The sequence below is a fragment of the Porites lutea genome, chromosome 3, assembly GCF_958299795.1.
Source record: "Porites lutea chromosome 3, jaPorLute2.1, whole genome shotgun sequence".
Classification (NCBI taxonomy): domain Eukaryota; kingdom Metazoa; phylum Cnidaria; class Anthozoa; order Scleractinia; family Poritidae; genus Porites; species Porites lutea.
In genome coordinates, this window is record NC_133203.1 from 24857847 (window position 1) to 24884700 (window position 26854).

At 38.3% G+C, this 26854-nt stretch overlaps 1 protein-coding gene, 1 long non-coding RNA gene and 1 pseudogene across 2 annotated transcripts in view; 2 read left to right on the forward strand and 1 right to left on the reverse strand.

Annotated features, from left to right (window-relative positions):
- The window catches only part of LOC140930768 (uncharacterized), a 162554-nt gene that overhangs the window by 11632 nt on the left and 124068 nt on the right, over positions 1–26854 (forward strand). The gene's annotated exons all lie outside the window — the stretch shown is intronic.
- On the forward strand, positions 17543–20725 carry LOC140929537 (uncharacterized; annotated as a pseudogene).
- Positions 21163–22627, reverse strand: LOC140929538 (uncharacterized). Its single transcript, XM_073379295.1, has 3 exons — positions 22305–22627; positions 21939–22037; positions 21163–21411 (listed from the first exon to the last, which is right to left on the reverse strand). Exons 1-3 carry the CDS (start codon positions 22437–22439, stop codon positions 21163–21165), a joined length of 483 nt encoding a protein of 160 aa, XP_073235396.1. The 5' UTR covers positions 22440–22627.

The following is a 26854-nucleotide window of genomic DNA, read 5'->3' on the forward strand; positions in this document are numbered from 1 at the left end:
TATGATAGTCAGTCCTTGGAGCACAAAGGTCAAATGCACGTTTCCAACACCTGTCATTTAAATTTGATTTCCCAATGAAAATATCTTTTTCTTTGAAATAGGGTGGTGGAGCATGTGATCCTGGTTCACGATTAGTTAAGTTGACATTTGCATAGAGGTGTAAATTTAATGAGGCAAGATAGCAATTTTTTAGTGCCACAATTATTGTGCATTTACTGTTAATAGGTTACATGAATAGCCTTGCTATCCAGGGACTTAAATTGTTCCATACAATTTCATCATGCTCTTTTCATTTCTGTTAACCATTTTGTATAATCACCTTTTTTTTTAATGATTGACAAGGTCACATGACTCATAAAAAGCACCTATTGTGAAGAATGCATAGCGCCCTTATTTGAATAGGCTTTTGCATGAAAGCCTTCATGCTATGACAGAATCCCGATTTTTACAAGATTGATATCCTCAATTTATTATTGTTTTACAGAACCTTTAGTTGTGAGAGTCCACCGAACCCACTTGAGAGATGAGCTGACAGAATTGTTCTCAGATCCAGAGATATTACAGGAGACTACTGAGTGGAGACTAATTGATGATCATGGTAGGGAAGAGGAAGGTGTGAGAGCCGGTGTTCAAAGACACATTTTCTCAACATTTTGGCAAAGTGTTCTGTTCTTACACGTTGGGTGATGTAGAAAAAGTGCCCTGCATACGTCATGATCTTCAAAAGTCTCAGTGGGAGGCAATAGGTCGTGTGCTGACATATGGCTTCAAATATTATAGCTATATTCTTTTTCCACATGGGCAATAAACATGTTGAAGATGAAATACCCGTTTTATTTTATTAATATGCTCAATAATGCAATAATTAAGTTAAACTTTCTAATTATCTGGCACTGTTTTATTTGGTTGTATTTAAGCTTTGTTGGACATCGTACTGGTCACATTTGTCACAAAACTCCATATCGTTGGAGTACACCATAATTGTTCCTCCATTCTCGAAAACGCCTTGTGGTAGACATTGAAACTCTCTCCCGCAGTTTGGGCAAAATTCTTTGGAGGATGTTCCTTCGCCATATTTTCTTTTTAACTCTGTCACAACTCAGCTGAATTGGCTAAAATGTCACCCCTGAAAATCGTTCAAAACTGCAGATTGTCATCCTCCCTACAAAGTTTCTTAATAGATTCTTGTAGCTCATCGAACGACAACTTCTCAGCTTTGAGCCTTCCAAGTGAACTGTTCAAGACACCATGAAGATGTTCTCCCTGGAAAAGTACCCTGTCCAGTTCTGAAGCCATCTCAAATGTACACATGGAATGTCGAAGAAGAAAAACAAAGCTGTTTGTGGTGCATTGTGTGCCACGTGTATTAACTCATCATGGTTAGTTGTTTAAGGAACTCGACCAAGTAGCATGGGGAGGGGGGAAACACCTCTGACGTTGCAGGAGGAGAAAAAATAATAGAGAAAAATTCGCGGAAAAGTCTGTATAATATATGTGTTATTCACCTAAGTTGCATGGCAATTGACTTGTTGCTTTCACCTCATGAGAGGTCTTCTGCTTCTTTTCTTTGCATGCAGGTGTAGACGTCTCTCCATTCTCGGCTTCGCAATCGAGAGGTACACTAGCAGTGGTGGAGAGATTGCTTTCTTGAATTTTCCTCTCGTGAGTGGTCTTCTGCTTCTTCTCTCTGCCTGCGGGTGCAGACGTCTTTCCACGCTCGGCTTCGCAGTCAAGAGGTACACTAGCAATGGTGGAGAGATTGCTTTCCTGAATTTTCATCTTTTTAATCTTCTTTTTAGACCCATTACTTGGTTTTCTTTTCCTTTTTAGTGGTACTTTATGTATAAGTAGGGGAACACCATACTCCTCAAAGCCACAGATTTCCCGAACAATTTCGTCGCGAAAATCACATTGCGAATACCCAGCCGGTCTTACGATCTCTGTATGCTCAGCCCTATGTGCCTGAAACAAAATAAAACTGTTAACCACAGCAAAATCAATGAGATGGTGCTAAATGCAGAGAGGATCTGGTCTGACCTGTCAACAGCATTCATTTTCATGTTGTAGGTCTTAAAAATTTGAGGCTGAGTCTCTCTTCCCATTCTCCATCCGTTCTTAGTCTCCGGGTCACTTGGCCCTTTTCATTTGCATTGCCTACAGTTGTTATCATGGACGAAACCTTATTTTCTACCCACTGCAGCACCAGACAGAGAGGGTTCCTCACTCAGCGCTTCCCCCCCCTCCTGCTCCCTACCCTTAACCCACTCTTGGCTTTTTTTAAGAGCGGGTAGGAAATTACGCGTGCTTGGTAAAATTGTACCCGTGGCAACGATACCCTGATCATGAAGATGTTTAAAAAGGGTAAGGGTGGAGTAAAAATTGTCCACAAAAATATGGTATCCCTTCCCAAAGTAGGGGGCCATAAGACGAATGACAACATCATACCCAAGCCCGTGTTCACTGATAGTTTGCCCTGCAGCTCTACTGATGTAGATGTTAAAATCAACGGTATAGCCATTGGAACTATCAGCCAGCACCCAGAGTTCATACCCCATTTGGTTGGCTTGTCCTTTATGAACTGGCGAAACCCAGACCTGTGACGAGACTTAACCATGCGCTCGTCAATTGCCATATTTCTGGGGCACATACAATTCCTTACAAAGCTTTTTAAAATCCTCTATGAAGGACTCTACCTTACGTAGCTTATTTTGAGGGTCTTCTGTTGCGGGATCTACCACATGCAACATGGCTAAGATTGTTGAATACCTGGTGCAGGAAAGGATTGAGTGGGCCCAGAGACCATGGGAGAGGGTCTTCATATTCCAGTTCTTCTGGACATCAACTCGGATGTGAACGCCGAAATGAATCAAAATTGCAATGAACATTCTGATTTCATCGGCAGTGACGTCCTGCCAGCTGCCATCAGAAAAGGTGTAGGAAGAGCCTAGACCACTAAAGATCTTTTCTTGTGCGTAATTATTTGTGTGATCAACTATACTATTTATCATACTATCAGTAAAGAAAAGTTAAGAAAAAGAATAAACCGTGCAAGGGAGCCCCTTGCGTAGTATCCAGGGAGTTGAAAGCCAGGTGTGCCCGATGGTTCGAAGGGTGGAACAGGACTTTCACTATCATCAGCGTCATCATAGCTCCTGAAACTGGCCTCATCCTCTGAATCACTATCATCAGCAGTAGGACATCGACCAGCAGCAGCACCATGGCCTCCACCACGAGCTCTGCTACGACCAGCAGCATGGCCTTTGCTGCATTCAGCACCAGAGTTAGTGGGCCGATCAGCAACACGGACCCTGCGAACTACACAAACAGAAACATACATTTCACTACTCAGTGGTTCAATATAAGCACCATTCAAACATGGTGGCTACTTCTATGTTTTCGAAATCCATGACTACTTTATCATAAGTGAAACAAACAATATTTGATTTAAAAAAATAGCAATGGAGTAGCAGATCAATAAAAAGAAGCAGAATTATTGTTATGATACAAAGACGATAAGAGAAAACACAAGCTACCAGCTATATTGAATTACTATCTACAAATGAAAATAAAATAATACTGACCTGTAAGAACCGCACTAACTTCTGCAACCAGGGGTGCAGCTGGGGGAGTTGCAGAGGCAGCTGGGAGAGTTGCAGAGGCAGCTGGGGGAGCTGCAGAAGCAGCTGTAGCAAGAGGTGCAGGTGTTGCAGGTAAAGGCAACACTACAGATTGAATGTCTGCACCATCATCATTATCACCTGTAGCAGCATCTTCATCACTTTAGAATCAAATAAAGAAAACACAAACTATAATTATCCATTAAAGTGGCCAGGTAATAAACAGGAAAGAGAAGCAAAATTTTCTCCTCACTCAAACACAAATACACAAGTGAAAAAATATAGGAAATATTTGAATCTTTGCTAAAAAAAAAAAGGGAAGAAAGAAATAGGAAGGTTTTTTACAACATACTACAATTCCGTTTAAAAAAAATTGTAACTCTAGCGTTGCTAAGGAAAAAATGCGAACGAATTGCGTTGCCTAGGAGAAACACGCAAAGTTCGCGTCACCATGAGAATCTCCGCGTCCCCACGTGACTTACGCTCCCATCCAGCAAATGGCAAAATGTAAAAAAAAGTATACCTTTGGTCCAGTAAATCCAACTGTACGAACAAAAATTTAAACTTGGAGATCTATTTCAACTAGAATACAGGTCTTGATTGCAGGAAGGGTGACCAAACGATGAATACCTGCCCGTTGAAGACAACATTCTTCACGCAGAGCACTTGCAAAGCGAGTCTCATCGAACTTCAACGAAGCACTTACCTCCGATTCTCGTCCATATCATATGGCTGCTGATCAAGATTGCTTTCCTCATCACTTAACAAACCTCTAGTGCGACTTTCTTGGTCTTGGATCATCCGAATAGCCTCTTCAATAACAGTAAATCGACTTCGCGAAGTTCCACTTCTGGACGCCATTTCACTCTCGTTTTAAAAATTCTAATGCCAACACCACTGCCTTATATGGCATGAAACTTGGCCTGTGATTGGCTAAATCTATTAACTTCCTTTGTGCCAAATTTGGGAGCAATCTGAAGTAATGCAATTTTTTGCGAAGGTGCTGACCTCATCGATGTACTCAGGATCTTTGCAAAGTCACTCAAATAACTGTAACACTTGATCACGAGCTATTGACCACCCTGTTGTGTGCCAGTCTAGTCGGTTGTATTATCCATAAATGTAAAAATAAGTGAATTTTTTTATCTGTAGCGTTAACTTATTGACAGTAAGCTACTCAGAAACTTCAAGCAGTTCAGTGTTCATAAATTTTTCCAGCAATTGTACATTTTTATGAGCAAATAGAGATATGTTATTTACCGGCTATGGTTTTGAGCTAACTGCTGGGTGTGTGAAATATTTCCTTCTTTTCTCCATTCATGTGCAGTAGCCTAATAACAATGTCATAAGATGCAATTCCAGTTACCATACTGGAAAACATACGAATGGATATCTCAAGTGATTGGATGTAAGTAACATTAATGGCATTGAGTGGACTCACCTTTTGTCTTTTTTCTGCCCAAATCCTAATGGCAATCTTGTCTGCTTTCTTCCATGAAAGGACGGCTTAGGTGGGAGAGGGGGTACGCACACAATACGCCCTTTCTGCTCTTGTTAACTTTGACTGGCTAATTAACATTTTGCGGCTGCACTTTCTTCACTGTTTATTATTCCCGTATTCTTGCATTTATTCAAATTTGTATATACAGTGATTTATTCAAGTAAGTATGATATTAAGTATACTACATATCATGTTAGACTTTATTTTCCTGAGGGAAGAATTTGTTGACGATAAGAAAGCCGTGACTGGGGCTTGAAATTTCAATCGGGCAACATTTTTCGCCTTATCTCTGTTCTCCTGTAATCACGAATTTTATCAACTTTTTGTATAAACTGTGTTATTTGTGTGAAATATGCTACGGTAGATCACCTTGATTACAACGTGTAGTCATTAAGCATTCTAATGGCAGTAAAACCATGACTTATCGTGAATTAGTGTGTAAATATAGGTACATAAAGCATTATACATAATTGTTTTAGGTCCACTTTGCGATTTTAGCACGTTAAAATTGTGTAAAAACTTGCAACAAGAATTGTCAGATTGCCATACCCACTAGCAAAAGACAAAAACACTTCTATAAACCAGGGGTAAAAATTGAACCGCCAACATATTTAGCAGAGTCTTTCAAATAATGCTCTGCCGGGCTATCAAAATCATAAATGTGGGGTACAACCGTCTCGGGTTAACAACGATGAATCTGGACAATTCCTTATTAACAGATAAAGTGAGAAATTGGTGTGCATGCTTGACTTTAACTATGGTAAAGAATATTTCATACGTATTCGGGCTGGACAGATTCAGTCACTTACAACACCGGCTCATTTTTAACGGGCCCTATGCATCTTCTTCAGTTCCGCAACATGAACACAGGAAACACCAAAATACTCCAAATACAGGGAATAACTACATGTGTTAGCCTAACTTATGTGCTTTCTTTGCCAAAGTATTTGCGACAAAAACCACGAAATTTACTTTTTATTGATGTCAAGTTTTTCACTTGCACACTCTTACTATCGTCAATGACCTCTACATTGAACAGAATATGAATTCTGGCGCTACTTTATCCCAGTCCCTTTTTTGAGGCCACGGAAAAATTCTGTTTCTCTCTTTTAGAAACGTTACCCCCACTTTTTTAGCAAATTTCTTTTTTATTTTGTCTATATAGAAATTTTTCGTACGCCACAGCAACCCACTCTTTCAGCACCAGTTCTTGAATGTTGTAATCCTAGAACAAAGGAAACTTACTTAGTGTTGGGTTTGACACATTAGGAATATTGACAAAATAATAGGGTGGATGAAAGAAATGTGTCATAGGAAAGGTAATTGATGCATAATTTTCAAGCACATTTCTGGTCCCTCCTTGATCTGTGAATAGTTATATATTTCAAAAATTAGTTGGAATAAGTTACTTACCCATTCGTCTTGGACCTGGGGTTCTGAAATTGTTACTGTACTTTCCGCCTGAGCTAGATAGAAGCAAGAAAAATAAAATGTCAGTGCCTAAGTCATAACACATTGAACACAACAACAGCAGAAGCAAATTCAGTGTAACTTTTTTGGTGACAAGAATGTCTTACTTCGTTTTCCCCTTTTAGCTGTGGTTCGTGAATGGTAATCTTGTAAAAATCAAAGAGTGATTAGCTAGTATTGGTTTCGACAGAAAGTTCAAGAAACTTTAAGCTTGGCAATAGAACAAATGCAGCTTTACAGTAAAGTTCGTACCTTTGAAGTACTCGAGTCATTGTCGGTCTCACGGTGTTGAGTGGTTTTGTTTTTCACAAACTGTGAAAACATGCAAATCTCAGTGATGGTTCTTGATCTGATAACTGTTGTACAGCCAACATGAGTCTTTTTGGTGGCAGTTAGTGGATATAATCCTATTTCGCATTACTCAAGCGCTGCCGCTAAACAAATCCGTAAATCGTGTGTGTAAGATTTAGAACACTATGGTCGTCACTCTCAAACAAAAATGAACTTAGCGATATATTAGTGTCATAAGCACAATGTTACGTATCTTCTTTTTAAATTATTTAGCCTCTGTTCTCAGCTTCTCTGCTTGTGTTAATCTCGGGGGGGGGGGGGGGGGGTGGTTCACTGTTCATTTGTCTCTCGGAATTCTTCAAGAATCCAAAAGACAGTACAATTAATACAAAAGTGCAACTTATTTATGAGCATTTTATGCTTGATTGTTATCGTTTTCCACACTGTACAAGGACTGTTAGAAAATGAAAGTGAGGCCTGCGATGTTTTCTACTGTAGGTGAAAAATATATTTATGTATCTATAATATTATGATATTACCGCTTCACTCGAAGACGAGCTAGAGCCAGTGCTATTATCTGGTGGTCTGTTTCCAGCAAAGCGCTACATCCACAAAAGAAACCGAAATGAATTAGTGTACTTTTCTTTGTGAAAGTATCGCCTTAAGAGAATATGTGTTGTCTTGATTGCCAGGCATAAGACTGCTCTTCGTCTTCTGGCGGGCCTTTAAACATTATGAGTGGCTACAATTGTTTTAATTAGCAATATTTCCTTTGAAAATAAAGGGAAAGCAGCGACACCTTTTGATATTCTTTGCTGATGTTTCTCAAACAAACTTACTTGGACTTACCCTAGGTGTGCTTGTCTTTAAGGTTGACGTCATCTTTTTCTGTTACAAAACATACAAGAAATAAAAAAACATTAATTTTCTTTCTAGTTTCGTTATTCATGTTTTCCAAAATAATAAGACTTAGCTTTTTTGCAACCTGTGTACGAGGAACGTTATCATCGTCGTGGTCAGTTTTACTACCGTCAGAGCTGGTACTTATGTGTTCCAGGTCTGACGACAGACACTGTGGAGACAATGAAATAAAATTGTTTTTAAGGTCAGAATTTTGCTTGTCTGATATCAACTGCATTCAAAAAAGAAACAGCTATACCACGTGGAACAAATAACTCCAGATTTCAAACTACCTCTAGTCTGTGCTAAATATTTTCCATGATAGAGCTCTCACTCTCTAATCTCTAAAGGATCCCACTGATTGAATATTAGAAATGATTGAATACATCTAATACTAATGATAAAATTATCAAATAGATGAATTAATTATAAGCATGTGGGGGACTCCCTGTAACGCATGCCTTAGTGGAGTACAAAGGATGCTAGTGGATAGGGACTTTCTAACGAGCTAATTAGATAAGTACCTCTCCTGATGGCAACGAAACGTCGCTAGCGCTATGAAGGCTGTGATGGCTTAGAAAGCTTGCTCCCAGAGAAGTTTTTTCGTCTACCAGCGCATGGACGTCATTTCTGTACTGCTGGAATTCCTAGTAGTAAAGGAACAAAAAAATCATTGCTTTATCTATTCGGATTCTTGAAGTAAAACAAAGGATAAACATTGTAATTTTTGCCTTTTCAAATTATACTGCACGTCTTCATTTTCTCTTTCGAGAACCTTTATTCGCCTTTGCAGTTTTTCTGGTCTACTTATTTGTCTCGCTCCTCTATGGCCTACAAATTGAACAAACAAAAAATCATGGGTGAACCATGGTACGGTATTAAAATGCGAGTCTTTGCAAAACATTAAATCCTGTCGCTACATGAGGTTTTCTTTATGGGCGTATGACGAGAAAATAGTTATATAATGGGATGGCTATCCTGTTTTCGCTGCCTTGGAATTTAGTCCATAGAAAACATGGCAGAATTTCGAATCATGCTTTATTTTATTACCTCCTCTAATTTCATTCGAAGGTCTGCATTTTGGCTCTTTAAGCGTGAGATTTTTTCCTCAAGTTAAGGGGATAAAAAATTAAAATGGCAATCAATGTCATTCCTGTCATGCAGGTATTTCGCTTTCATGCACAACACTCTGGCATTTACCTCTTTGATATTTCCGCCGGATGGCCCTTGGCTTTGTTGAACCTCCTTTTCATGCTATACTGTAAGTAAATACTCTGTTTAGACCTGTAAATTGTTTTTTTTTTTCGCCAAATAGGGTTTGAATGCAAAAATTGGTTTTACTATATGAGATAACGTAGCAACTCACCCTTCGCCGTTTTGATTTTAGATCTTTAAAGGATATTCTTCCTTCCAGAAGATTACTTAAAAGTTCAAACTGATCTTTTTGATGTTTTATGTACAGATTAATGAAATTGGCTTGCGTCACCTTCATTTTCAAGCATTCACGCATTTGGGTCACCAGTTTTAAGAATCTACGTGATAATTTGGCAACCATCATGTAATGACTCGTATTATGCTACGAAGCAAAACAAAATATCTGGAAAGAACACGCGGATTAGTCAAAAGGTAGCCATTAAATAAAAGTATATTTCAGTCCGTAAGAAGTTACTCATGTCCTTACAAGTATATTATACACACGACTACTACGAGCTAGAAATGAAAGATGCAGCCACTGATTTTGTTTTCGTTATTTTCACTTTTCTCAACATGAAACTGCGCCCAAATTACATCCAGTTATTAAATCTTCAACTGTTCAATAACATCCTTATTTCACAAAACATTTTCAAAATCGCTGTGGCTTATGGCCAGAAGCCGAACAGCAAGGCCACACTCCGACAACATATTGAGCAGTCTTCTTTGTCAAACCTTAAATTTGGCTTATAAAATTCAGAATTTTTCAGACTTTTTCGGCAAAATACCTGTTCGAATCCTTCTTGATGTTCTTGTGTGTTCAGGTTTTCTAAAGCGTCTTTTTGTGCCCTGACATCTTTATTCACGACATTTTGAAACTTCGTCGCCATCTTGACACTGAGACGTACAGAAGGGTTGCCATGGCAATTTTGTAATTTCACATGTGAAATTTCAAATTAACGCTGAAATTTCGCGCCAAAATGAAGGAGTAATTCGTCACCTATGATATTAACGTAGTAATTTTATTGCTATGGTGTGCTGATTGTTAGCAATATCATTACATGTGTATCTCATGCGTATTGCATATTATTTGCATATGTTATAGTAGGCACAAATTTGAGATAATTTTTACAAAAAGAACTGTAATGCTATGGTCATGATGATGATGTTACTTGACATTGTAGTGATTTTATACTCAGCTGAATTGAAAGATGTTTGAGTCACAATCAAAGTACTGTAGTCTGCTCAATTGATCAAAAGCTCTCTTTCAGTTAGCCTGAATTTCATCGGATTACTTCGAGTCGTTATTACTCCCTCAGTAACGTCTGAATCGACGTCACTACTCCTTGACCTTTGCTTTAAATCATGCAAAAAGTAAAACACGATTTTCAGGTGGCAAACCGAGAAATATCGTTTGGAAATGACTGCATGATACAGAATTGCTTTATTTTTTTCGATCGTTGTTCATGTTTAATGTTCAAACTATCAACTGCATGCAGGACAACTCTGAACCCGTTGTACTGAATTCTATAATCAAAGTCGGTCGCAATCACGCAATGACTGATAAACACACACGGAACACTTAGTTCAAAAATACAATGATTTGCTTGAATTGAAAAGAAGCTATTTGGTCCTTAACGAAGAGAAGAAACAAGGAAACAGAAAAGAAAAGCTAACAGGATCATTACACTTGACGGTAAAAATAGCAAGAAGGTAGAATTATAATATTGACCTCAGAAAACTTCGCGTAAACGAAATCACCGGCTGCCGAATCCACAAAGCGGCTCCAATTAAAAAACCTACCGACTCTCCGCAATGATTCTTCATTCACAGTTCAATTTAGCATTTCAGTTTCGAAGACAAGGGTAATTTTCCTGTTTAAGATAAAGATTAAGCTTATCGAAATGTTTGAACTACATGAGAGAATGCCAGGGATGAGATCCGCTGAATATCAAGCGACAACTCCGCTAAAATTTTTCATAATTATACATAATTATGCGAATGTTTAGACAATCAACCAATCAAAATCACTACCCGGTTTTCGGGTAGTGAGTGACGTAACTGGGCGGCATTAAGGGCCGGTCGATTCAGACATTGTTGAGAGGAGAAAACGACTCGAAGCAATCGGATGAATTTCAGGCTATCTTTCAGTCAGTAATTTTAGAATGCACTCAAATGTCCAGTTTGTACCTTGTCAATGAAATGCTTAACAATCTCCATAATTCATCTTGGCCATTGCTGCATCAATATTACCAGAAGCAGTGTAACAGTATACTGAAGGACTCAACATTGGGAAGCCCGGGCCACCTTGTAAAATACTGTGAACAATCACGGTGCCAAAGTATCACATTAGTCCGGAGGCTACAATGTCTGCACTATACACAGGACTCTTGTATTTGCCACCTTGAAAGAACATCTTGTCAATAACTTGGAACAACTTTGTGTAAAATTCTCTTGTAACACCACCTGTGTCCACTGCTGGTTGGCCTTTGAACTGAATTCTTAGCTCCTTCTTAACATCAAACTCAGGACTTTTGTAATGAGCCAATGCAGCGTTCAGTATGTCCTTCTCCTCAATTTTTACTTTTACTCTCTCTTGACTCATATTCTTCCCAAGCTCCTTTACAATGGCTGTAAGGAATCTATTTGGCTTTTGACAGCGGAAAAGAAGGCTGTAACAGGCTGTAATCATCACTGCTAAAATCATCTTCAGGTACATTACTGGAAAGAGAAAGAGCCACAGGACTAACAGTCCCGTGTTGACTGAGGGCTCGCACCAAGTCATCTCGACTTTTGTCGTTTTGTCGCAAGGGAAAATAGGGACTTTAAGATCTGGGACGTGACGACTTCTAGAACGCAGTGGCTGATAAACGACTGGAACTAGAACGCCGTCGTTTGCGCGCGAAAAGTAAAGCTAAGATCTCCGTCGCGATGCAAGACAACGCGGCTGCAAGCCGCTCTTTATCAGTGTGATTCTTCGGCAATTCTTCCGCAGAAACAGCCATGGCATCATTTAAGAAAGTCCAAGAAATGCTTTTTTTGTGCCTAGTAGAAGAAATCATAGACGGAGAAGAGTTTGTTTTGCTTTACGATACATACAGGCCGAGAAATCTTCCTTTTCCTCACTCGGCGTATGAAAAGTTTTCCCTCAGGAATAAAGACTCAGCTGAATGTAAAGCCGATTTCCGAGTGGAAAAGAGGGACATTCCTTTGCTTGTTGACGAATGTTGTCAGTTTCTGGTCTGTATGACTATTTGGAAAATTTTGCTTTCTGTCCAGCCGGCAGAGAAATTTGTTTATATGGTGACCCAGCCTACCCGCTTAGAATCCACATCCAAGCTCCTTTCCGAGTTGGGGTTTTAACCGGACAAATGGAAATTTTCATAGAAAAAATGAGTGCAGTACGTGCATCTGTAGAGTGGTTATTCGCAGACATCAACTATTTCAAATTTCTAGATTTAAAAAAAGAATTTGAGGATAGGTTTAAGTCAAGTTGGTAAGAGCTATATAGTCTGTGCAATTCTACGAACGCTTTAACCTGCCTTTATTCCAACACAACTGCTGAGTACTTTGGTGTTGACCCTCCATCATTGCAAAACTATTTTCGCTAACTCTAAGTTTACAGCTTGAGAACAAAACAAAAGCCGGATAATGTATAAACTGAAGAACTGTAAAGAGATATTGTATGACAAAAGGCTTTAAAATATGTTCTTTCTGTCTTCCAGAAATATATATGTTATTAAAACAGTAGTAGCAACTTTAACACTGAAGGAAATAAATGGCCTAGAATAACATAACTCAAAAGAAACTGTTTATGTGAAGCAAAGCTTCAAGTTCAACATAACAACACAACAACAATTGAATATGAAAGTGTTTCTTTGTAGACACTTGAAGAACAACTTATTTATTATTTTTTCCGATAACACCATCAAAGCCTTGGACTGCTGCTGTTGCTGCTGCATCATCATCATTTGAGAGTTGAGTAACTGCTGTTGGCTTTGTTGCTGTTGCCGCTGCATAAGTTTTAGCATATCTGCTTGTTGGTGTTGCATTTAAATTTGATGTTTACTCAAAACTTTCTGATGTTACTTATTTCAACCAAAAAATAAGGGATTTTATTTACAACAATAAATTATGTAATAATTTTAAACTTACAAAGATAATCATTGTCTGGATTTTTTTTTCTCATTGTCTTGTACTGCACAAGGGAATTTTTGGTTTGAGAACGACAGTTTTGTGAAAAAAAGTGTATTTGACTGTATCATCACAATAATTATTGTACAGATTTAAAATTATATCATTACCTTACTTTACGACTGGCTATTATTACTTCCTTTTCCCACACGCCCTTTTTGGTGATTTCAATTGTTAAGTAAAACCCAACCATTTGGTATGTTGCATCCTGACGGATTCTCTTTACGTTTACCTCAGTGGATGGGTCCTTTAGAAGTGGATGCACAAATTTAGTTAGTTCACGAGCTATGTAACTAACTTTTTGATATTCCTCAGATGACATAATATACACAGCAATTGAATTTTTGTCATAAGGGTTATCTGGCTCAACAACTAATTTTGCAAGAACAGGCCTGTTATGTTCATACATATAATCAAATGCTTCTTCTAATGCTCTCTGGTAATCTGTAGAATAGCAAATTCCCATAACCTTGAATGGCAGACAATGAGACCTCACTGCAGCTGGTGTTTCATTTTCCTCTTCATCTGCATCCTCATCTTCATCCTCATCTTCAGATCCTGAATCAAAGTCAGCTGATGATGATGATGGAGGAAGGAAATGATCTGTTGCATCTTTTTTTGGCAGTTTCCACAATACTGTGTCTTTTTTGCTTTCTATGTCAATGCAACAGTGTGAGGTACACAAATATTTCCCCCACGTCAAAGCTGGTGCCAAGTCTTTCAGGATAACACCCTCTTCAATATCAGCAACTTTCTTAAAAAAAAAAAAATACTAACAAACTCAAGTGGAACCCCGCCTTACGACCATCCCGTTTAGAAGACCACCTCGTTATTACGGCCATATTCTTTCAAACCAAACGTAAAACCATTGAGGCATTTTATTATTTTGAAGATCCCGTTAATGCGACCACCTCGTTATTACGACCAGGATTTTATGGCCCAACGGTGGTCGCATTAGCGGGGTTCCACTGTATCAAAACTGGGAAACAGGAGATCGTCCAAGTAAAGGAAGAAAAACGATTCACGTGGGTTATTTCACATTCCATTTCTGGCAGATGAGCTGCAAGTTAAAAAAGTAATGATAATCATTAAAACCAAAGGACAAAACCATCTAATGATAGGTTGTCAAAAAGAAAAGAAATCATCTTTTGTATCTCTAATGTTTCTTCCATAACCTCCTATGGAAATGAGGAACCATTGCTTATGTTCTGTAAAAAAGAAAATGATTGGGTTTAAAGGATCAAAAGGCTTTATTTATTTTCTTCAGGAAGGACATCTTGAGGTGGACAACTTCCTCGCATGCATCCACAGTAGATCTATAATAATTATTCAAAATTTGAGTAATGATTTTTTACCACTGTCAGAAGATCCAGTCTGTGTAGAAAGTACTTGTTGTTGCACTTGTTGGTTGTTGGTAGTCTAGAGGAATAAAATAATGTGTTTTGTCAGTGCAATCACATTTGCAAAAATGTATTGTCATTGTTATTATTATTATGTCGCAGTATGAAACTTTGGAATGCTGTCCACACTATGAGTAGTATAGGGCGCATAGCGTAACCTACACCACTTGAGAAGTTATACTTATTAGTAAAAAAAAGTCGATACGAAACCTAATACAATCCTAAAATACATAGCGATATGAATCTCTCTACTTAAAAAGCCAATTTAGAATATTATTAAATTCTGATACTCTGTGAAACCTTCGCTATCTCTACTAAAAGCTTATACATAGTGATATAAATCTCTCTACTTAAAAAGCCAATTTAGAATATTAGTAAATTCTGATACTCTGTAAAACCCTCGCTATCTCTACTAAACACTTATTTATAATAATATCAAACTCTAATGTTCTAAAAAATCTAAGTAAAAACGTCAGCAAGCTTGTGTTTCTAGATTTCTAGAGAAAAAACAAAAACCTAAAAACTGAAGTCCATAGCGCCCTAACTAAGTATTTATCTTAAATGTTCTGGCAATGTTTAAAGTGTTTGAGATGACCGACTTCTGCATCCGCTCAAGTACGCTCCGTGCTCTCACTCCAGGTATGGTGTGTGGAACCAGTGACTGTGTTGTTAATGCTGTTTTGAACTCTAAAGAACTCCAGTCCCGAGTGGTCAAAAAAGTTGAAAAACAAGTTCAGGAGGAATGCTGTGGCTTGTGTAGTAGAAAGACACCTTCTATACTAACCAAGACATCACTTGAAAGCATAATAAGCTTAAAGGATCAAGATATTGTGAATGAGCTACAGGAGAAAGCACCCACATTTTACAGTTGCCTGCTTGCTGCATCCTCAAGTCAAAGGGGTGACCCAAACAAAAATAAACAAAGAACAACTCCTTCAATTAGCATGGCAAGTTCCATTTTGCTGAAGTGCCGTAATCCTTCAATGACTGCTAATGCTTATCGTCTATCTGTTTTGTTGTGGCATGGAGGAGCTCAAAAACAGATATATATATTATTCCCTTTAAAGTGTGATGTGGTGCATCCAAAATGACTTAAAGACAGTTTTATAGGTTATATCTATTTTAACTTGTTGAGCACAAACATTCATTATTATTAATGTTCATGAATTCAGTTCCATAATAATTTTATCATTTGTATTATGAATTGTTCGATGTGGCTTAAATAGACCATGAAAAAAAAAAAGAAATTAATTTCAGACACTTCCATTTATCTTACAAAAAGTAAATATTTCTGCTTGTAGTTTTACAAGAGGTGCAGTCGTTGGGGGAATTTGTATGAGCCATTGGCGGATTTTAAAAAAGATTGATGAGTTTGGCCAAGACTTTGATAAGTTGGTGTGTGAGTGGAAAAGCAACCTTGAGCACAGCTGCAAGAAGGAAAAAGTATTGTCAACCTTAACTGAAGTAGTTGAAGAGGCAGAAATGGAAATAATACCCAGGGGCATGGCAACTATCAATGTAGCAGACATTGGCCTAACCTTTCATTCAGTTTTGTCAAATAGTCATGGTGATGACGTCGTACTGCAGGGTACGTGGAGGATGGAGCATCACTTAAAGTCAGAGAGGTTAAAGAAAGAGTGCGATTAAAAATAGGTAACAATTTTGACAAGCAAGTTTTTGATTCTCTTGTGGATGAAATAGTGAAAACGAACATGCCTTTATGTCTAAAAGCATTGAAGGAGTTGGAGGAAAAGGTGTTACTTCAACATCCCCCAACATTCCAAATTACAGGTGATAACTTGGATCTTATGGTGAAAGTGAAACACATGTCAGCATCCAATCAAAACAATAGCATCCACTGGGTTAACTTAAATGCAGTGAAAAATCGTGTGTTGGCAAACCATCTATCCAATGACAATCCTGTCAAGTCTGTTCTAGAATTGGAGAAGGTGGAATTTTTGCCGTCGCCTGAAGACAACGAAGCATATCTCCAGAACATAACTGCCTTAGCAACACGTGTAATTGTAAGGAATATCCCCGCATTCTCACAATTTAAAGACATTGTTGTAAAGCATATTCTTCATGAGTATTCTGATGTGATGAAAGAAAAATCAGATCAAGTAAGTATTCATTTAATATTTTCTTCATATTAAGGCTGATTATACAGTATGTGAAGTGTTAGTTAATAACAATTTATCATTGTACCAGCTTTTAAGGTTTTCAAGCATACAATTTATGGTCATGGTGCCTATTTAAACCTTGGGGGATGGACTAAGAAAATAAATAAGGCCTCCGATTTGTAAATATTCAACTTCGAATAAGGGACTATGCTAGATTACTAAAATACTGTGAATTCTATAAACAAAAAAGCTATTACATTATTGCATAAAACTGTCTTACAACTTATGAAAAACGGCCATAGACTAATAGAAAGAGGCTGTGAGTGAGTGGTCTATCAGCACCCTGCTGGCCCCCACCATCTTACTGTTGCTCCTTGCCAAACAGAATACATAACCTAATTTCAGAAAAGATTTACAAATTGCCCCCTTCAATTTTCTTAGCTGGAGCACAACCTTGCTATTCAACTCATGCTGGATGTTAATATTTTTTTATTGATAGAAAGAGAATAATGAAATCTCATCTTCATTTCCAGTTTACTGCAGCTACCACTTGAACTTCTTTTGAAAAATGAAAATGTGAATGAAGAGATAATGGACATCCTTCAAGAGCTGCATGACAAGTACCTACCTGTCGACAAGCAGACAGTTGAAGCAGAAGAGGTTGTATCCATTCTGGAGCACCTATTTATTGGAGGACAACTGACTGATGAAAGGGCCAACAACTGTAAGGCTGCACGCAGTGATGGCGATGCAAATTTCCCTTTCGTAAACGGTCGTTGCCATTTGAAACGGTCGATGCCATTTCTCAGAACGGTCGTTGCCATTTGAAACGGTCGATGCCATTTCTCATGACGGTCGATGCCAAGAAGGAACCGATATTTCCGACTCTCTCCGACGACATGTGTGACAATCAGAGCAATGCGTGACTAGCTTTCCTACAAACCATCGCGATTTTTATCAAATCAAAATGGCGGACAAACCCGACAATTTTCTCAAAGATCTAATATCTTCAGCTATAAAAGAAGTCGAATCGAAAAGTAAATCTTTTGAATCGACCGAAATTACAAAGGAGAGTTTTCTGGCTTCGCTTCCAGATGATTCATTTTACTACCTGAAGGCAATTTCAGGAAATGGAGAAAAGTTCCAAGTGCACTTTTTGACCGAAGATATAACGAAAGAAAACCTGGAGCAGTGGATATCCGAATATGAAGTGATAAACAGCATCTCAGTGAAGTTAAAGACAAAGAAGGCACCAACAAGCGGCTATGTGTTGCAAAACTACTATAGATGCCAACACAACACTCGCAACTGGAGTCCAAGTAAAGATCCACAGCAGAAATTGTACTTGAACCCATCTGCCAGAGTAAAGAACACCAATTGCCCCTTTCAGATGATAGTCAAAATAGACAGCGAGGGATGTTGTTCTGTGGACATAGAGTGGGAACACAACCATTCACTTGAAACTCTGGAGGCCTCTAATTTCCGTGACCTTTCTCCTGAGTGCACAGAAAGGGTTTTGAAGTTGTTTGAAAGTGGGCATACACCAGCAACCGCAAGGCAACAGTACTTGAAAGAACTCAAAGAATCATGTCAGGATGAATTGGAATTTCACAGGAAAAAGGCCAATGGGGCAGTTATGCCGAGAAAAAGGGACTTTAGTTACCTCTACACGCAATTTGGTAAGGATAGGTATGGTGGACAGGGCGTTATGATGTTTGAAAGACTTTCCGAAAGGCTTCAACAATACAAGAAAGACAACCCTGAAGCTACTACCTGTTACCAGATGTATGAAGGTGATGATACGCCTCTTATAATTGCTATTGTAACGCCTCTCATGAACCGTGTACACAAGGAAGTGCAGCAGTCTGGTGAGATGGTTTTTGTTGATGCTACTTCTAATACAGAAGAGCACAATCTTAAAGTGTTTTTAATGTGCACAAACAATGTATCTGGAGCACTTCCACTTGGCATCTTGATCACCAGTGATGAGCAGGAGCGTACACTTAAACTGGGCTTTGAAATGCTTCGGTCCTGTTTACCATAGTATGCATTCAATGGTCGTGGTCGGGAACAAGGCCCCCAAGTCATCCTAACAGACAACTGTAAAGAGGAAAGAAATGCTCTGAAGTCTGTTTGGCTAACATCTGTTTTACTTCTTTGTATCTTCCACATGCTCCAACAACTTTGGAGATGGCTTCACGAGAGCAAGAACAGTATCAGCCAAGCAGATAGACCCTATTTTCTCACCCTTTTCAAGAGGTCCTTATATGCCGAGACAAAACAAGATTTTGAGAACTGCTTCAGTGAACTTTTGAATGATGGCCGTTGCAAGAAATACCCAAATCTAGTCAGCTATTTGCAAAATCTATACAATGACAAAGAATCGTTTGCTCTATGCTTTAGAACTGAACTGCCTGTTAGAGGGAACCACACCAACAATTTTGCCGAGGCTCAGTTTTTGGTTCTTAAGGATGTAATTCTGCAGCGCACCAAAGAGTACAATGTTGTTGGGCTTCTAGACAAGCTGACTATTAATCTAGAAGATCACTACAAGAATAAGCTCCTTAGTATTGCTGATGGGAGTTTTGATGGCGCGTACAGACATCGATTCTTTGGGAAAGGGAAAGACGGAAGCACAGGGTTTAAAGTCCCAGATAAAAAAGATCTTGATGCCTACATCTCAACTGTAGAGAACTTTGGCAATAATGTATTCAAAGTTGGAAGCTCTTCAGATAGCAGTCACAGGTCAGTAGTGTTTTTTCTTCGCCGTCGCAATAGCATAACGCTCTGGTGGTACAAGAGGGCATGTGTGGGTGGCCATTATTTTCCTATCTTTCCCCCATTGTCTGATTCAAATTATCTTGATAGGGGAAGCAGGGGGTGGGAGGGGGCAGTGTTTCTAGGCTCCTCCCCTTTGGAGCAAAAATACATAAAACATGGGGACATAACATGCATAACATATGAGATAATTCCTGCAGTTCATCCATATGCTGCATTTCAAGGATGTTGATTTAGCATAAGGAAGACCAAAACATGAGTAATATATTGTCCAGGGGGTGGGGTACCTTTAGTAATTTCCCTTCTTGGCAGGGTTATTGAGTTTTTTATAGCAGAGTAAGAGCAAGCCCTTACTCTGCTGTTAGGAATATTGCCATTAATATCTTAGTGGATCAACCAGTTGAAGGTCTAGAATGTATCTATTACAGATTGAAAAACAAAAATTCCAGTTGTATTGAGATATTTATGAAGTGTCTCATTGGTTCTTTGTCAGTTATACAGTGGACATGACTCTTGGGATATGTAGCTGCACGGTTGGTAAAGACGGGAGCCCATGCAAACACCAGTATGTCCTGTGGGTGGCAAATCTAGCAGACTGCATAAACTTCATTCCAGTCAGTAATCCACATGACAGGCAGAAATTGGCCTGGCTAGCGATAGGAAAGACACTTCCTGTTGCTTGTTATAAGCCATTACGCTCTAGTGATGCGGGACAAACATCACAAACTGATGGTTCTAATGGTTTTGTAACAGAGGCATCCACTAGTATGGAAACAGCACAACAAGGGCCAAGCTGCTGCACTGCTGAACCAATACAGAGCAATGATGATGATGAGGATGATTCCATTGCAAATGCTGAACAATTGTTGAGAAACTCTTGTGAACAAATAATTCAAAAGCTCCAAAGCTCAAGAGACCTTAATTTGGCTAAAGGTGTAATCAGGTTCGCAAAAAGGGTAACATCCTTAACCGCTGCTAGATCTATGCATTCTAATTTGGCAAGCGCTCTTTTTACTTTTGGGTCCAGTGAGGTGAAAAAAACCGGAAATGGAAAAAAGATCCGAGTCTAGCCCAACAGAAAACGAAAGTGTGGTAGTGGAAGCCGTCAGGTTGTATCAAAAGGGCGACCAGTACAACTTCAAGAACCCACCTCCAAGAGGAAGCGCAGCCATGACTTGGCTAAAGCAGTACAAACAAACACTAAAAGTAGTAAGAAGTCTGGGTCCCATACTATGAAATCCAAGACAAAGCACATGCAAAGGAAAAAATAGGAAAACAGAGAAATCTTAGTGAATAAACAATGGAATGTTCGCATAATGTTTAACATAGAGGGAACTTCACTTAAGGCAAATTGCCTAGATTAAAAACCTCTCTCCTTGGATCTGCCCCTGAACAACAAGGTTATTAAAAAGATTGAGGTTTTGACATTGTAAATAAGTTTTAATTCATTTTTCCTGTTAAAGTCTAACACAACATTTGTAATGATTGAAAATTTCGTTTGAACAGTAACATGATGTACATGTGCTGCAATGACCACAATTAATTTCAAAAATCGATAATAATAATAATTTAAAAACAAAAACAATTATGTATTATAGATTGATACAATAGTCCTTTCAAATCATCTCCAATTAAAATCACTAAATGCAGGATAGGTTAACTAAACATGTGACTTTTGGTGTCTTATAAGATTTCGTTTCTCAGCAAAAGTCTTGACAATGATCACACTTGTAGCTGTCTTTATGTTTCTTGTCTTTATGCCTTTTTAGCTTTTGCTCATGGTCAAACGATTCATTGCATTCCTCGCAAATGCACTCATGACAACCTTTCTGGTGGTATTTAAAGTCCTTCTCCCTTGTGAACTGGGTGCTGCAGGTTGGACATTTTTTTATCTCTGCTATTCCCATATCAAGGTCTTCCCTCAAGCTCTGTGCTTTATCTTTCCAGTCCTATGAAGATCATAGCATGATATTTTAAAAGGGGGTAAATATATTAGGGAACAATCGTGTGTTTATGATCCCCTCTATTTTTATATAAACTAGATTGCAAAGACAGTTTTTTTTCACCCTCTATCATAATTTTTTGAGGATAATACCCCCTTGCCCCCACCCCCCCCCCCTTCCCCCCTTTCCTCAAAACCTGCATCCGCCACATGTAGGTTATTTCTAATTAAATTTTAGGGTAAATTAATTGGTACATTATAATGGGCCATGCTATCCCCTAGGTATATTTTAGAGTTCTTTCTGGAAAAATAACAAGTCTGAACATTATATTACAAAATTGACATTCAGCTTGAGGTCCCAGCTTGATTCAAGATCAACATTCATAACCTAAAATACTTTTAATTGGAAAGTTTGACGAGAACATTTACACTCTCGGTCCTTACAAAGTTAGCCATGTAAACCACATAGCAGTCCACTGAAATGGGCCAGGGTTAATACACAAACACTCGAAATGTTATAAGTTTATAACTAACCTTTCGTCTGTCTGTCGGCAATTTCTTCCACATATTGCCAACCACTTTGGAAACCTGCCCGATTCTTGCCCCCTTTCCAAGTTGTTCCTTGACATCTGGCTGTGGAATGATACAAAGAACGAGGAAACTATATCAGCTTATATCGAATGTAATTTCAAGGTCCACAAGAATAACGAATATAAGTGCAACACTTATAGATAACATATTTGTTAATGACATAAACGAAAATTTTACATGCGGTTTATTTTTCACTGAGATTTCTGATGACTTAATCTTAATCACTTGTAATCGGATGTAAAGGATGAACAAGCACTTTATCCAGGCTGAAAATGATTGAATATTTCGGGAAATACAAAACAAACTCACCGCAACTGACTGCATAAAGGAGTTCCACCCCGTTGGCTTCTTAATTGATTTTTGTTTTGTTTCTGCACAAGAAGAATGGGTTGGTTCTGGTTCAGCTGGCTCAACTCTCGCGCACGTGGATTGCTGCTCCGCCATCTTGTAAACAACACTGCCCGGAAGTGACGTCCGAGCGTGCCAACCGCGTACGAGCTATTCACGAGGGCTGTCGTCTGCTCGGCTAGTTTTCGAAATGGCATCGACCGTTTCAAATGGCAACGACCGTTCTGAGAAATGGCATCGACCGTTTCAAATGGCAAGGACCGTTTACGAAAGGGAAATTTGCGATGGCGATACCGAATTTGAACGTCTTGAGGGCTTTATCAGCAAAGTTTAAGACTGGCATGCAATTCGTATTTTATATCAGGTCAGATGAAGATGTTACAGGTCCAATATAAATTCAGGTTAAAATTTTTTAGGTTGATTCTCAAAATCCCTTGCCACCTAAGCCCTCATTCAAGAATAATTAGGGCTAGGAGACAAAGGAACTTGATCTTAATCAACCCTACATTAAAAAAAGAAATTAAAAAATAAAAAATAAATAAACATGGATTTAACCTTGTCTCCTAGCCATAATTAATTTAGAAAAATTATTAAATAATAGGGATAAGGCAAATTGTTTAAAATTATTGTTTTAATATTATTTGACTATGTATTTTAATTATTATTGTGATGTGTTTATTAATATAACATCTTAAGATAATATTAAGCCTTATAACGGAAAAATGAATCATAGCAAAATAAATAACGTTGTGATTCACGTAAATAGCGCGATTGTGGACACTTTGTTTTCCTAACTGTAACATTTTTTGAGAAAGCCACACTATACGTTTTGGAATGGCTTTTGTAATCTCTACCCTGACCTTTTAATATCTCAAATTCCAGGTATTGTATGACATCTTCTTTAAGAGTTCCTCAGCCAATGACATTGGAACTATGTGCTCAAACATGAACGTCGTAAACAACTGTAATTCAAAGACTGCAAATGTTCTTGATAATTTTAACGTTTGTAAGGACTTTATAAATTTGGAGACCGATGCTCTAATTACAGCGGCAGCAATGTCTCACTTCGGTATGGAAAGTCTTGATGACAAGGCAGAATCTTTCATCCCACCAGACATACTGAAGGCATCAAGAGAGAAGAGAAGAGTGTGGCTCTACAGTCGCATAACAAACATGCTGGCCACATTTGTCATGTCTGATGAGCAGGAAATCATCAGAGAAAATGTAGCTGAGGTTAACAGGCCAAAAGCTCCTGTTGTTCACATATGCAGGGTATTGAAAGACCCAGTGGGCATCACAAGATGCAGCAAAGAGGGGCTGATTTCAAACTTTTAGTGGACGAGTTTCACCGAAGGGGAAGTATGTTTAAGTTTGATCCACAACCTGAAAGGGAGTATCGCATCTTTGCCAACTTCCGGGACAGGCTAATCAAGGGTCTTGATTTGACATCCTTAAACAAATGGATCAGCCAACACAAAAAGGAATTGCATAAATTGGAGTCAATTTAAAGTGTACTAATTTGAGATTATTATACTCCCAGGGGGAGGAGGGTACTCCTGGTAATTTTTGGTGGGGGTGTGCCGCCTGGTTCCCACCTACACCACTTTTCAGACCTGGACTTTGGGCAGAAATTATGTCATCATTACTTCGATTAGAGCGGAAACAAAAAATTCTTGAAATCCATTCCTAATGTGCATGTCTCTTTCTTTCCTCCTTATTTGGATTTCAGACAAAATGTATACCTGTTTTCAAACCAATAAGGTGCAAGAACTCCACTCAATGGATATAAGAGCATATCGATGTGCCCTATACAAGCGAGTACCCCTCCCCCCCTGGGATTATACTCTCCACAAGTGATATATTGAAAACCATAGAAACACCTAATTCCGACATGACAACTTAATAACAATATAACTGTTCTTGTGCATTTCTTTAAGGATGCCCTGTCGGCATTTTTTTCCTGCTGAATTTTGCTTTTAAGCCTCAAGGCAATTATCATAAATCACACATGAAGGGCAGAATTGGCCACCAGTTTGGAATAAGGTGTCCTCTGTCGATTCCCTTATTCTTTGATTCCCGGTCCCATTACTCATAAATAATTAGGACAAGGAGACAAAGGAAATATAAAGTCAACCTTGGTTAAATGATTTTAACCTGAATTCAAGTTTGACATGTAGCATATCCATTTCATGTCATGAAGTACGAGAAAAAGAAAGCCAAATATGTTGCCTTCTACTCTTAAGTTTCAAATAATTACGGTCACAATCAGTTAAGATAAAGAAGGTTAAAAGATTGTATTATTTTCTTTAAGAACTGGAGTTTTGGATAATAATTTATTATTCATCATTACATTATAAAATATTGATGTCCAAATTTACATATCAGGATTCCAGGACTGACGCTTCTCCTAGCTACAACAAGAATGGCTTATAGAAAACAAAGGAAAAGTAGGAAAAAGATCATTTTTTAATTGTTCAGATATCTGCATACCATTAATTTTTTGTTTTACCTGGCGATACTAAATCTCAGTGACAGCCCTCTGTTTTTGTCACAGTGTTTTTTTTACTTTCTTATCTAGAACTTTCTCTCTGCTTTGACCATTCTTTTTTTGTTGCTATGAATAGGGCAATAAAATACAGAAAAAATGGTCATTGCTTTCAATCATGCATTTGTCTATTCTTATTATTAGAAAGATTCAGAGTCACGTTGATGGCAAATGACCTTATATTATAATATTCCTTGTTTTTTATTGTTCGTTGCTTATATAAGAAAAAGGTAGTTTCATGCCAGTTTCATCCTTAGGGATATTATTGTGTTGGGTCGTTGGTACGTGCTTATTTCCTACAAATGTGTTTTAGATAAATTCTCAAATGAAATCAGTTGTTTGTTGTAAACATGACTCTAAATCTCTCCATTATTACATATGTTGGACCGATTACTTGTGATTATCAATTTCAAGCTTTGTATTGGCATTTGCTGTCCTAAATTTGCCTACTATTGCAAAGTTACTAGAACTCATTGTTCCTTAGTCGAGCTCCACAACTCCTGACAGCTCAGAGCTGTCAGGAGCCATAAAGTCTTCCTCACCGGTGCTTCCCGATTCTTCATAAATTCCTCCATATTCCAAATCAGCATCATAAGGAAAAAATTCTTGGTTCTCCAAGTCACTTGGTTCATTCACTTCAAAATCTTCAGAAACATCTCTGATCATGTGCAAGATGTCATAGGCATGATGCTTTGAAAACACTGGGTTTAGATCAATGACATCATCTACAGAAAAAATATACTTGCAAGTTTTTAAAACCGAGTTGGTCAGTGAATTTGAAAATCCTGTTTTGCTTTCAGAGGACAAAACATAGCCACGGCACCATTTTTTCAGTTCTGCCTGATAGTCGTCAAGGAGTTCCCTTAACTCCTCTTTTTGAGTGGGGTCAACATTTCTTGTTTTCTTGTTTTAATTTTTTGGGGGCTTCCTCTGTTATTACTTTAAGCAGATCAACTTGGCACACTTGTCCAACACATTGACATTTTGAATGACAAACAACACAACAGTCATGTGCCTCTTTACTGTCCATTGATGTGGCTTCAAATTCGCTCAGCAACAACTTGCGCAAACATTTGTTTTCAGTTTTTGCATACTCCTTCATGATAGGTTCACACTTCTTCAAGTGAAGGCCATGAAATAATAATAAAGATCTTGCCGGTTTACCATCACGTCCTGCCCTTCCAATTTCCTGGACAAAGTCATCGACTTGGTGAGTGGACCATAATGTATCACGTGGCGTATTCCTTGGAGGTTGACACCCATTCCAAGTGCTGTTGATGCAAAAACAACTTTGCATACACCCTGCTCCTCAAATAGAGTTTCAGAGTTTTTGCATGAAACATGCCAATCAACATGTTTGAAGATACAGTAGGTCCCCCTAGGGGAAAATAGGCCATTTCTCCGAGCTCAAATTTAAATTCCTTAAAAGTAACCCACAGTCCTTCTGTAAATTGCAGTAAACAATGGTCTTAGGAGTTTCAATAGCCTCCTTTTTTAGCAGGTCAATTAGCCAGGGAAACGTCTTTGAAGTATCCTTGTCAACCTTTTGCTTGTACAACAATGTTCGGTCTGTCAGGACTCACCCGAATTTGATATGTGTCATCCTTCATGGCTAGACCTTTCATTGTGTCGCTGATAACCTCGGATGTTGCAGTGGCCGTAAGAGCAAGAACAGTAGTCCCCTGTGGTAGCAGGAAGCGCACATCACCAATCTTAAAAAAGCATTCCCTGAGTGCAGCCTTTTTGCTTTTTTCATTTCCCATTTCCTTTTTCATTACCCCTGAAAGTTAAAAACATTATCACAAATGTATGATATAATCAGAAGAAACAATAAGGATTTAATATTCGTGCTGAAATCTAACACTATTTCACACAAATAAAAGATAAGAATCTACAATAAACATGCAAGATCCTTGCAGCTAAAATTTATTTATTTTTCTTTTGACATTTATTTTGTTTTTAAAAA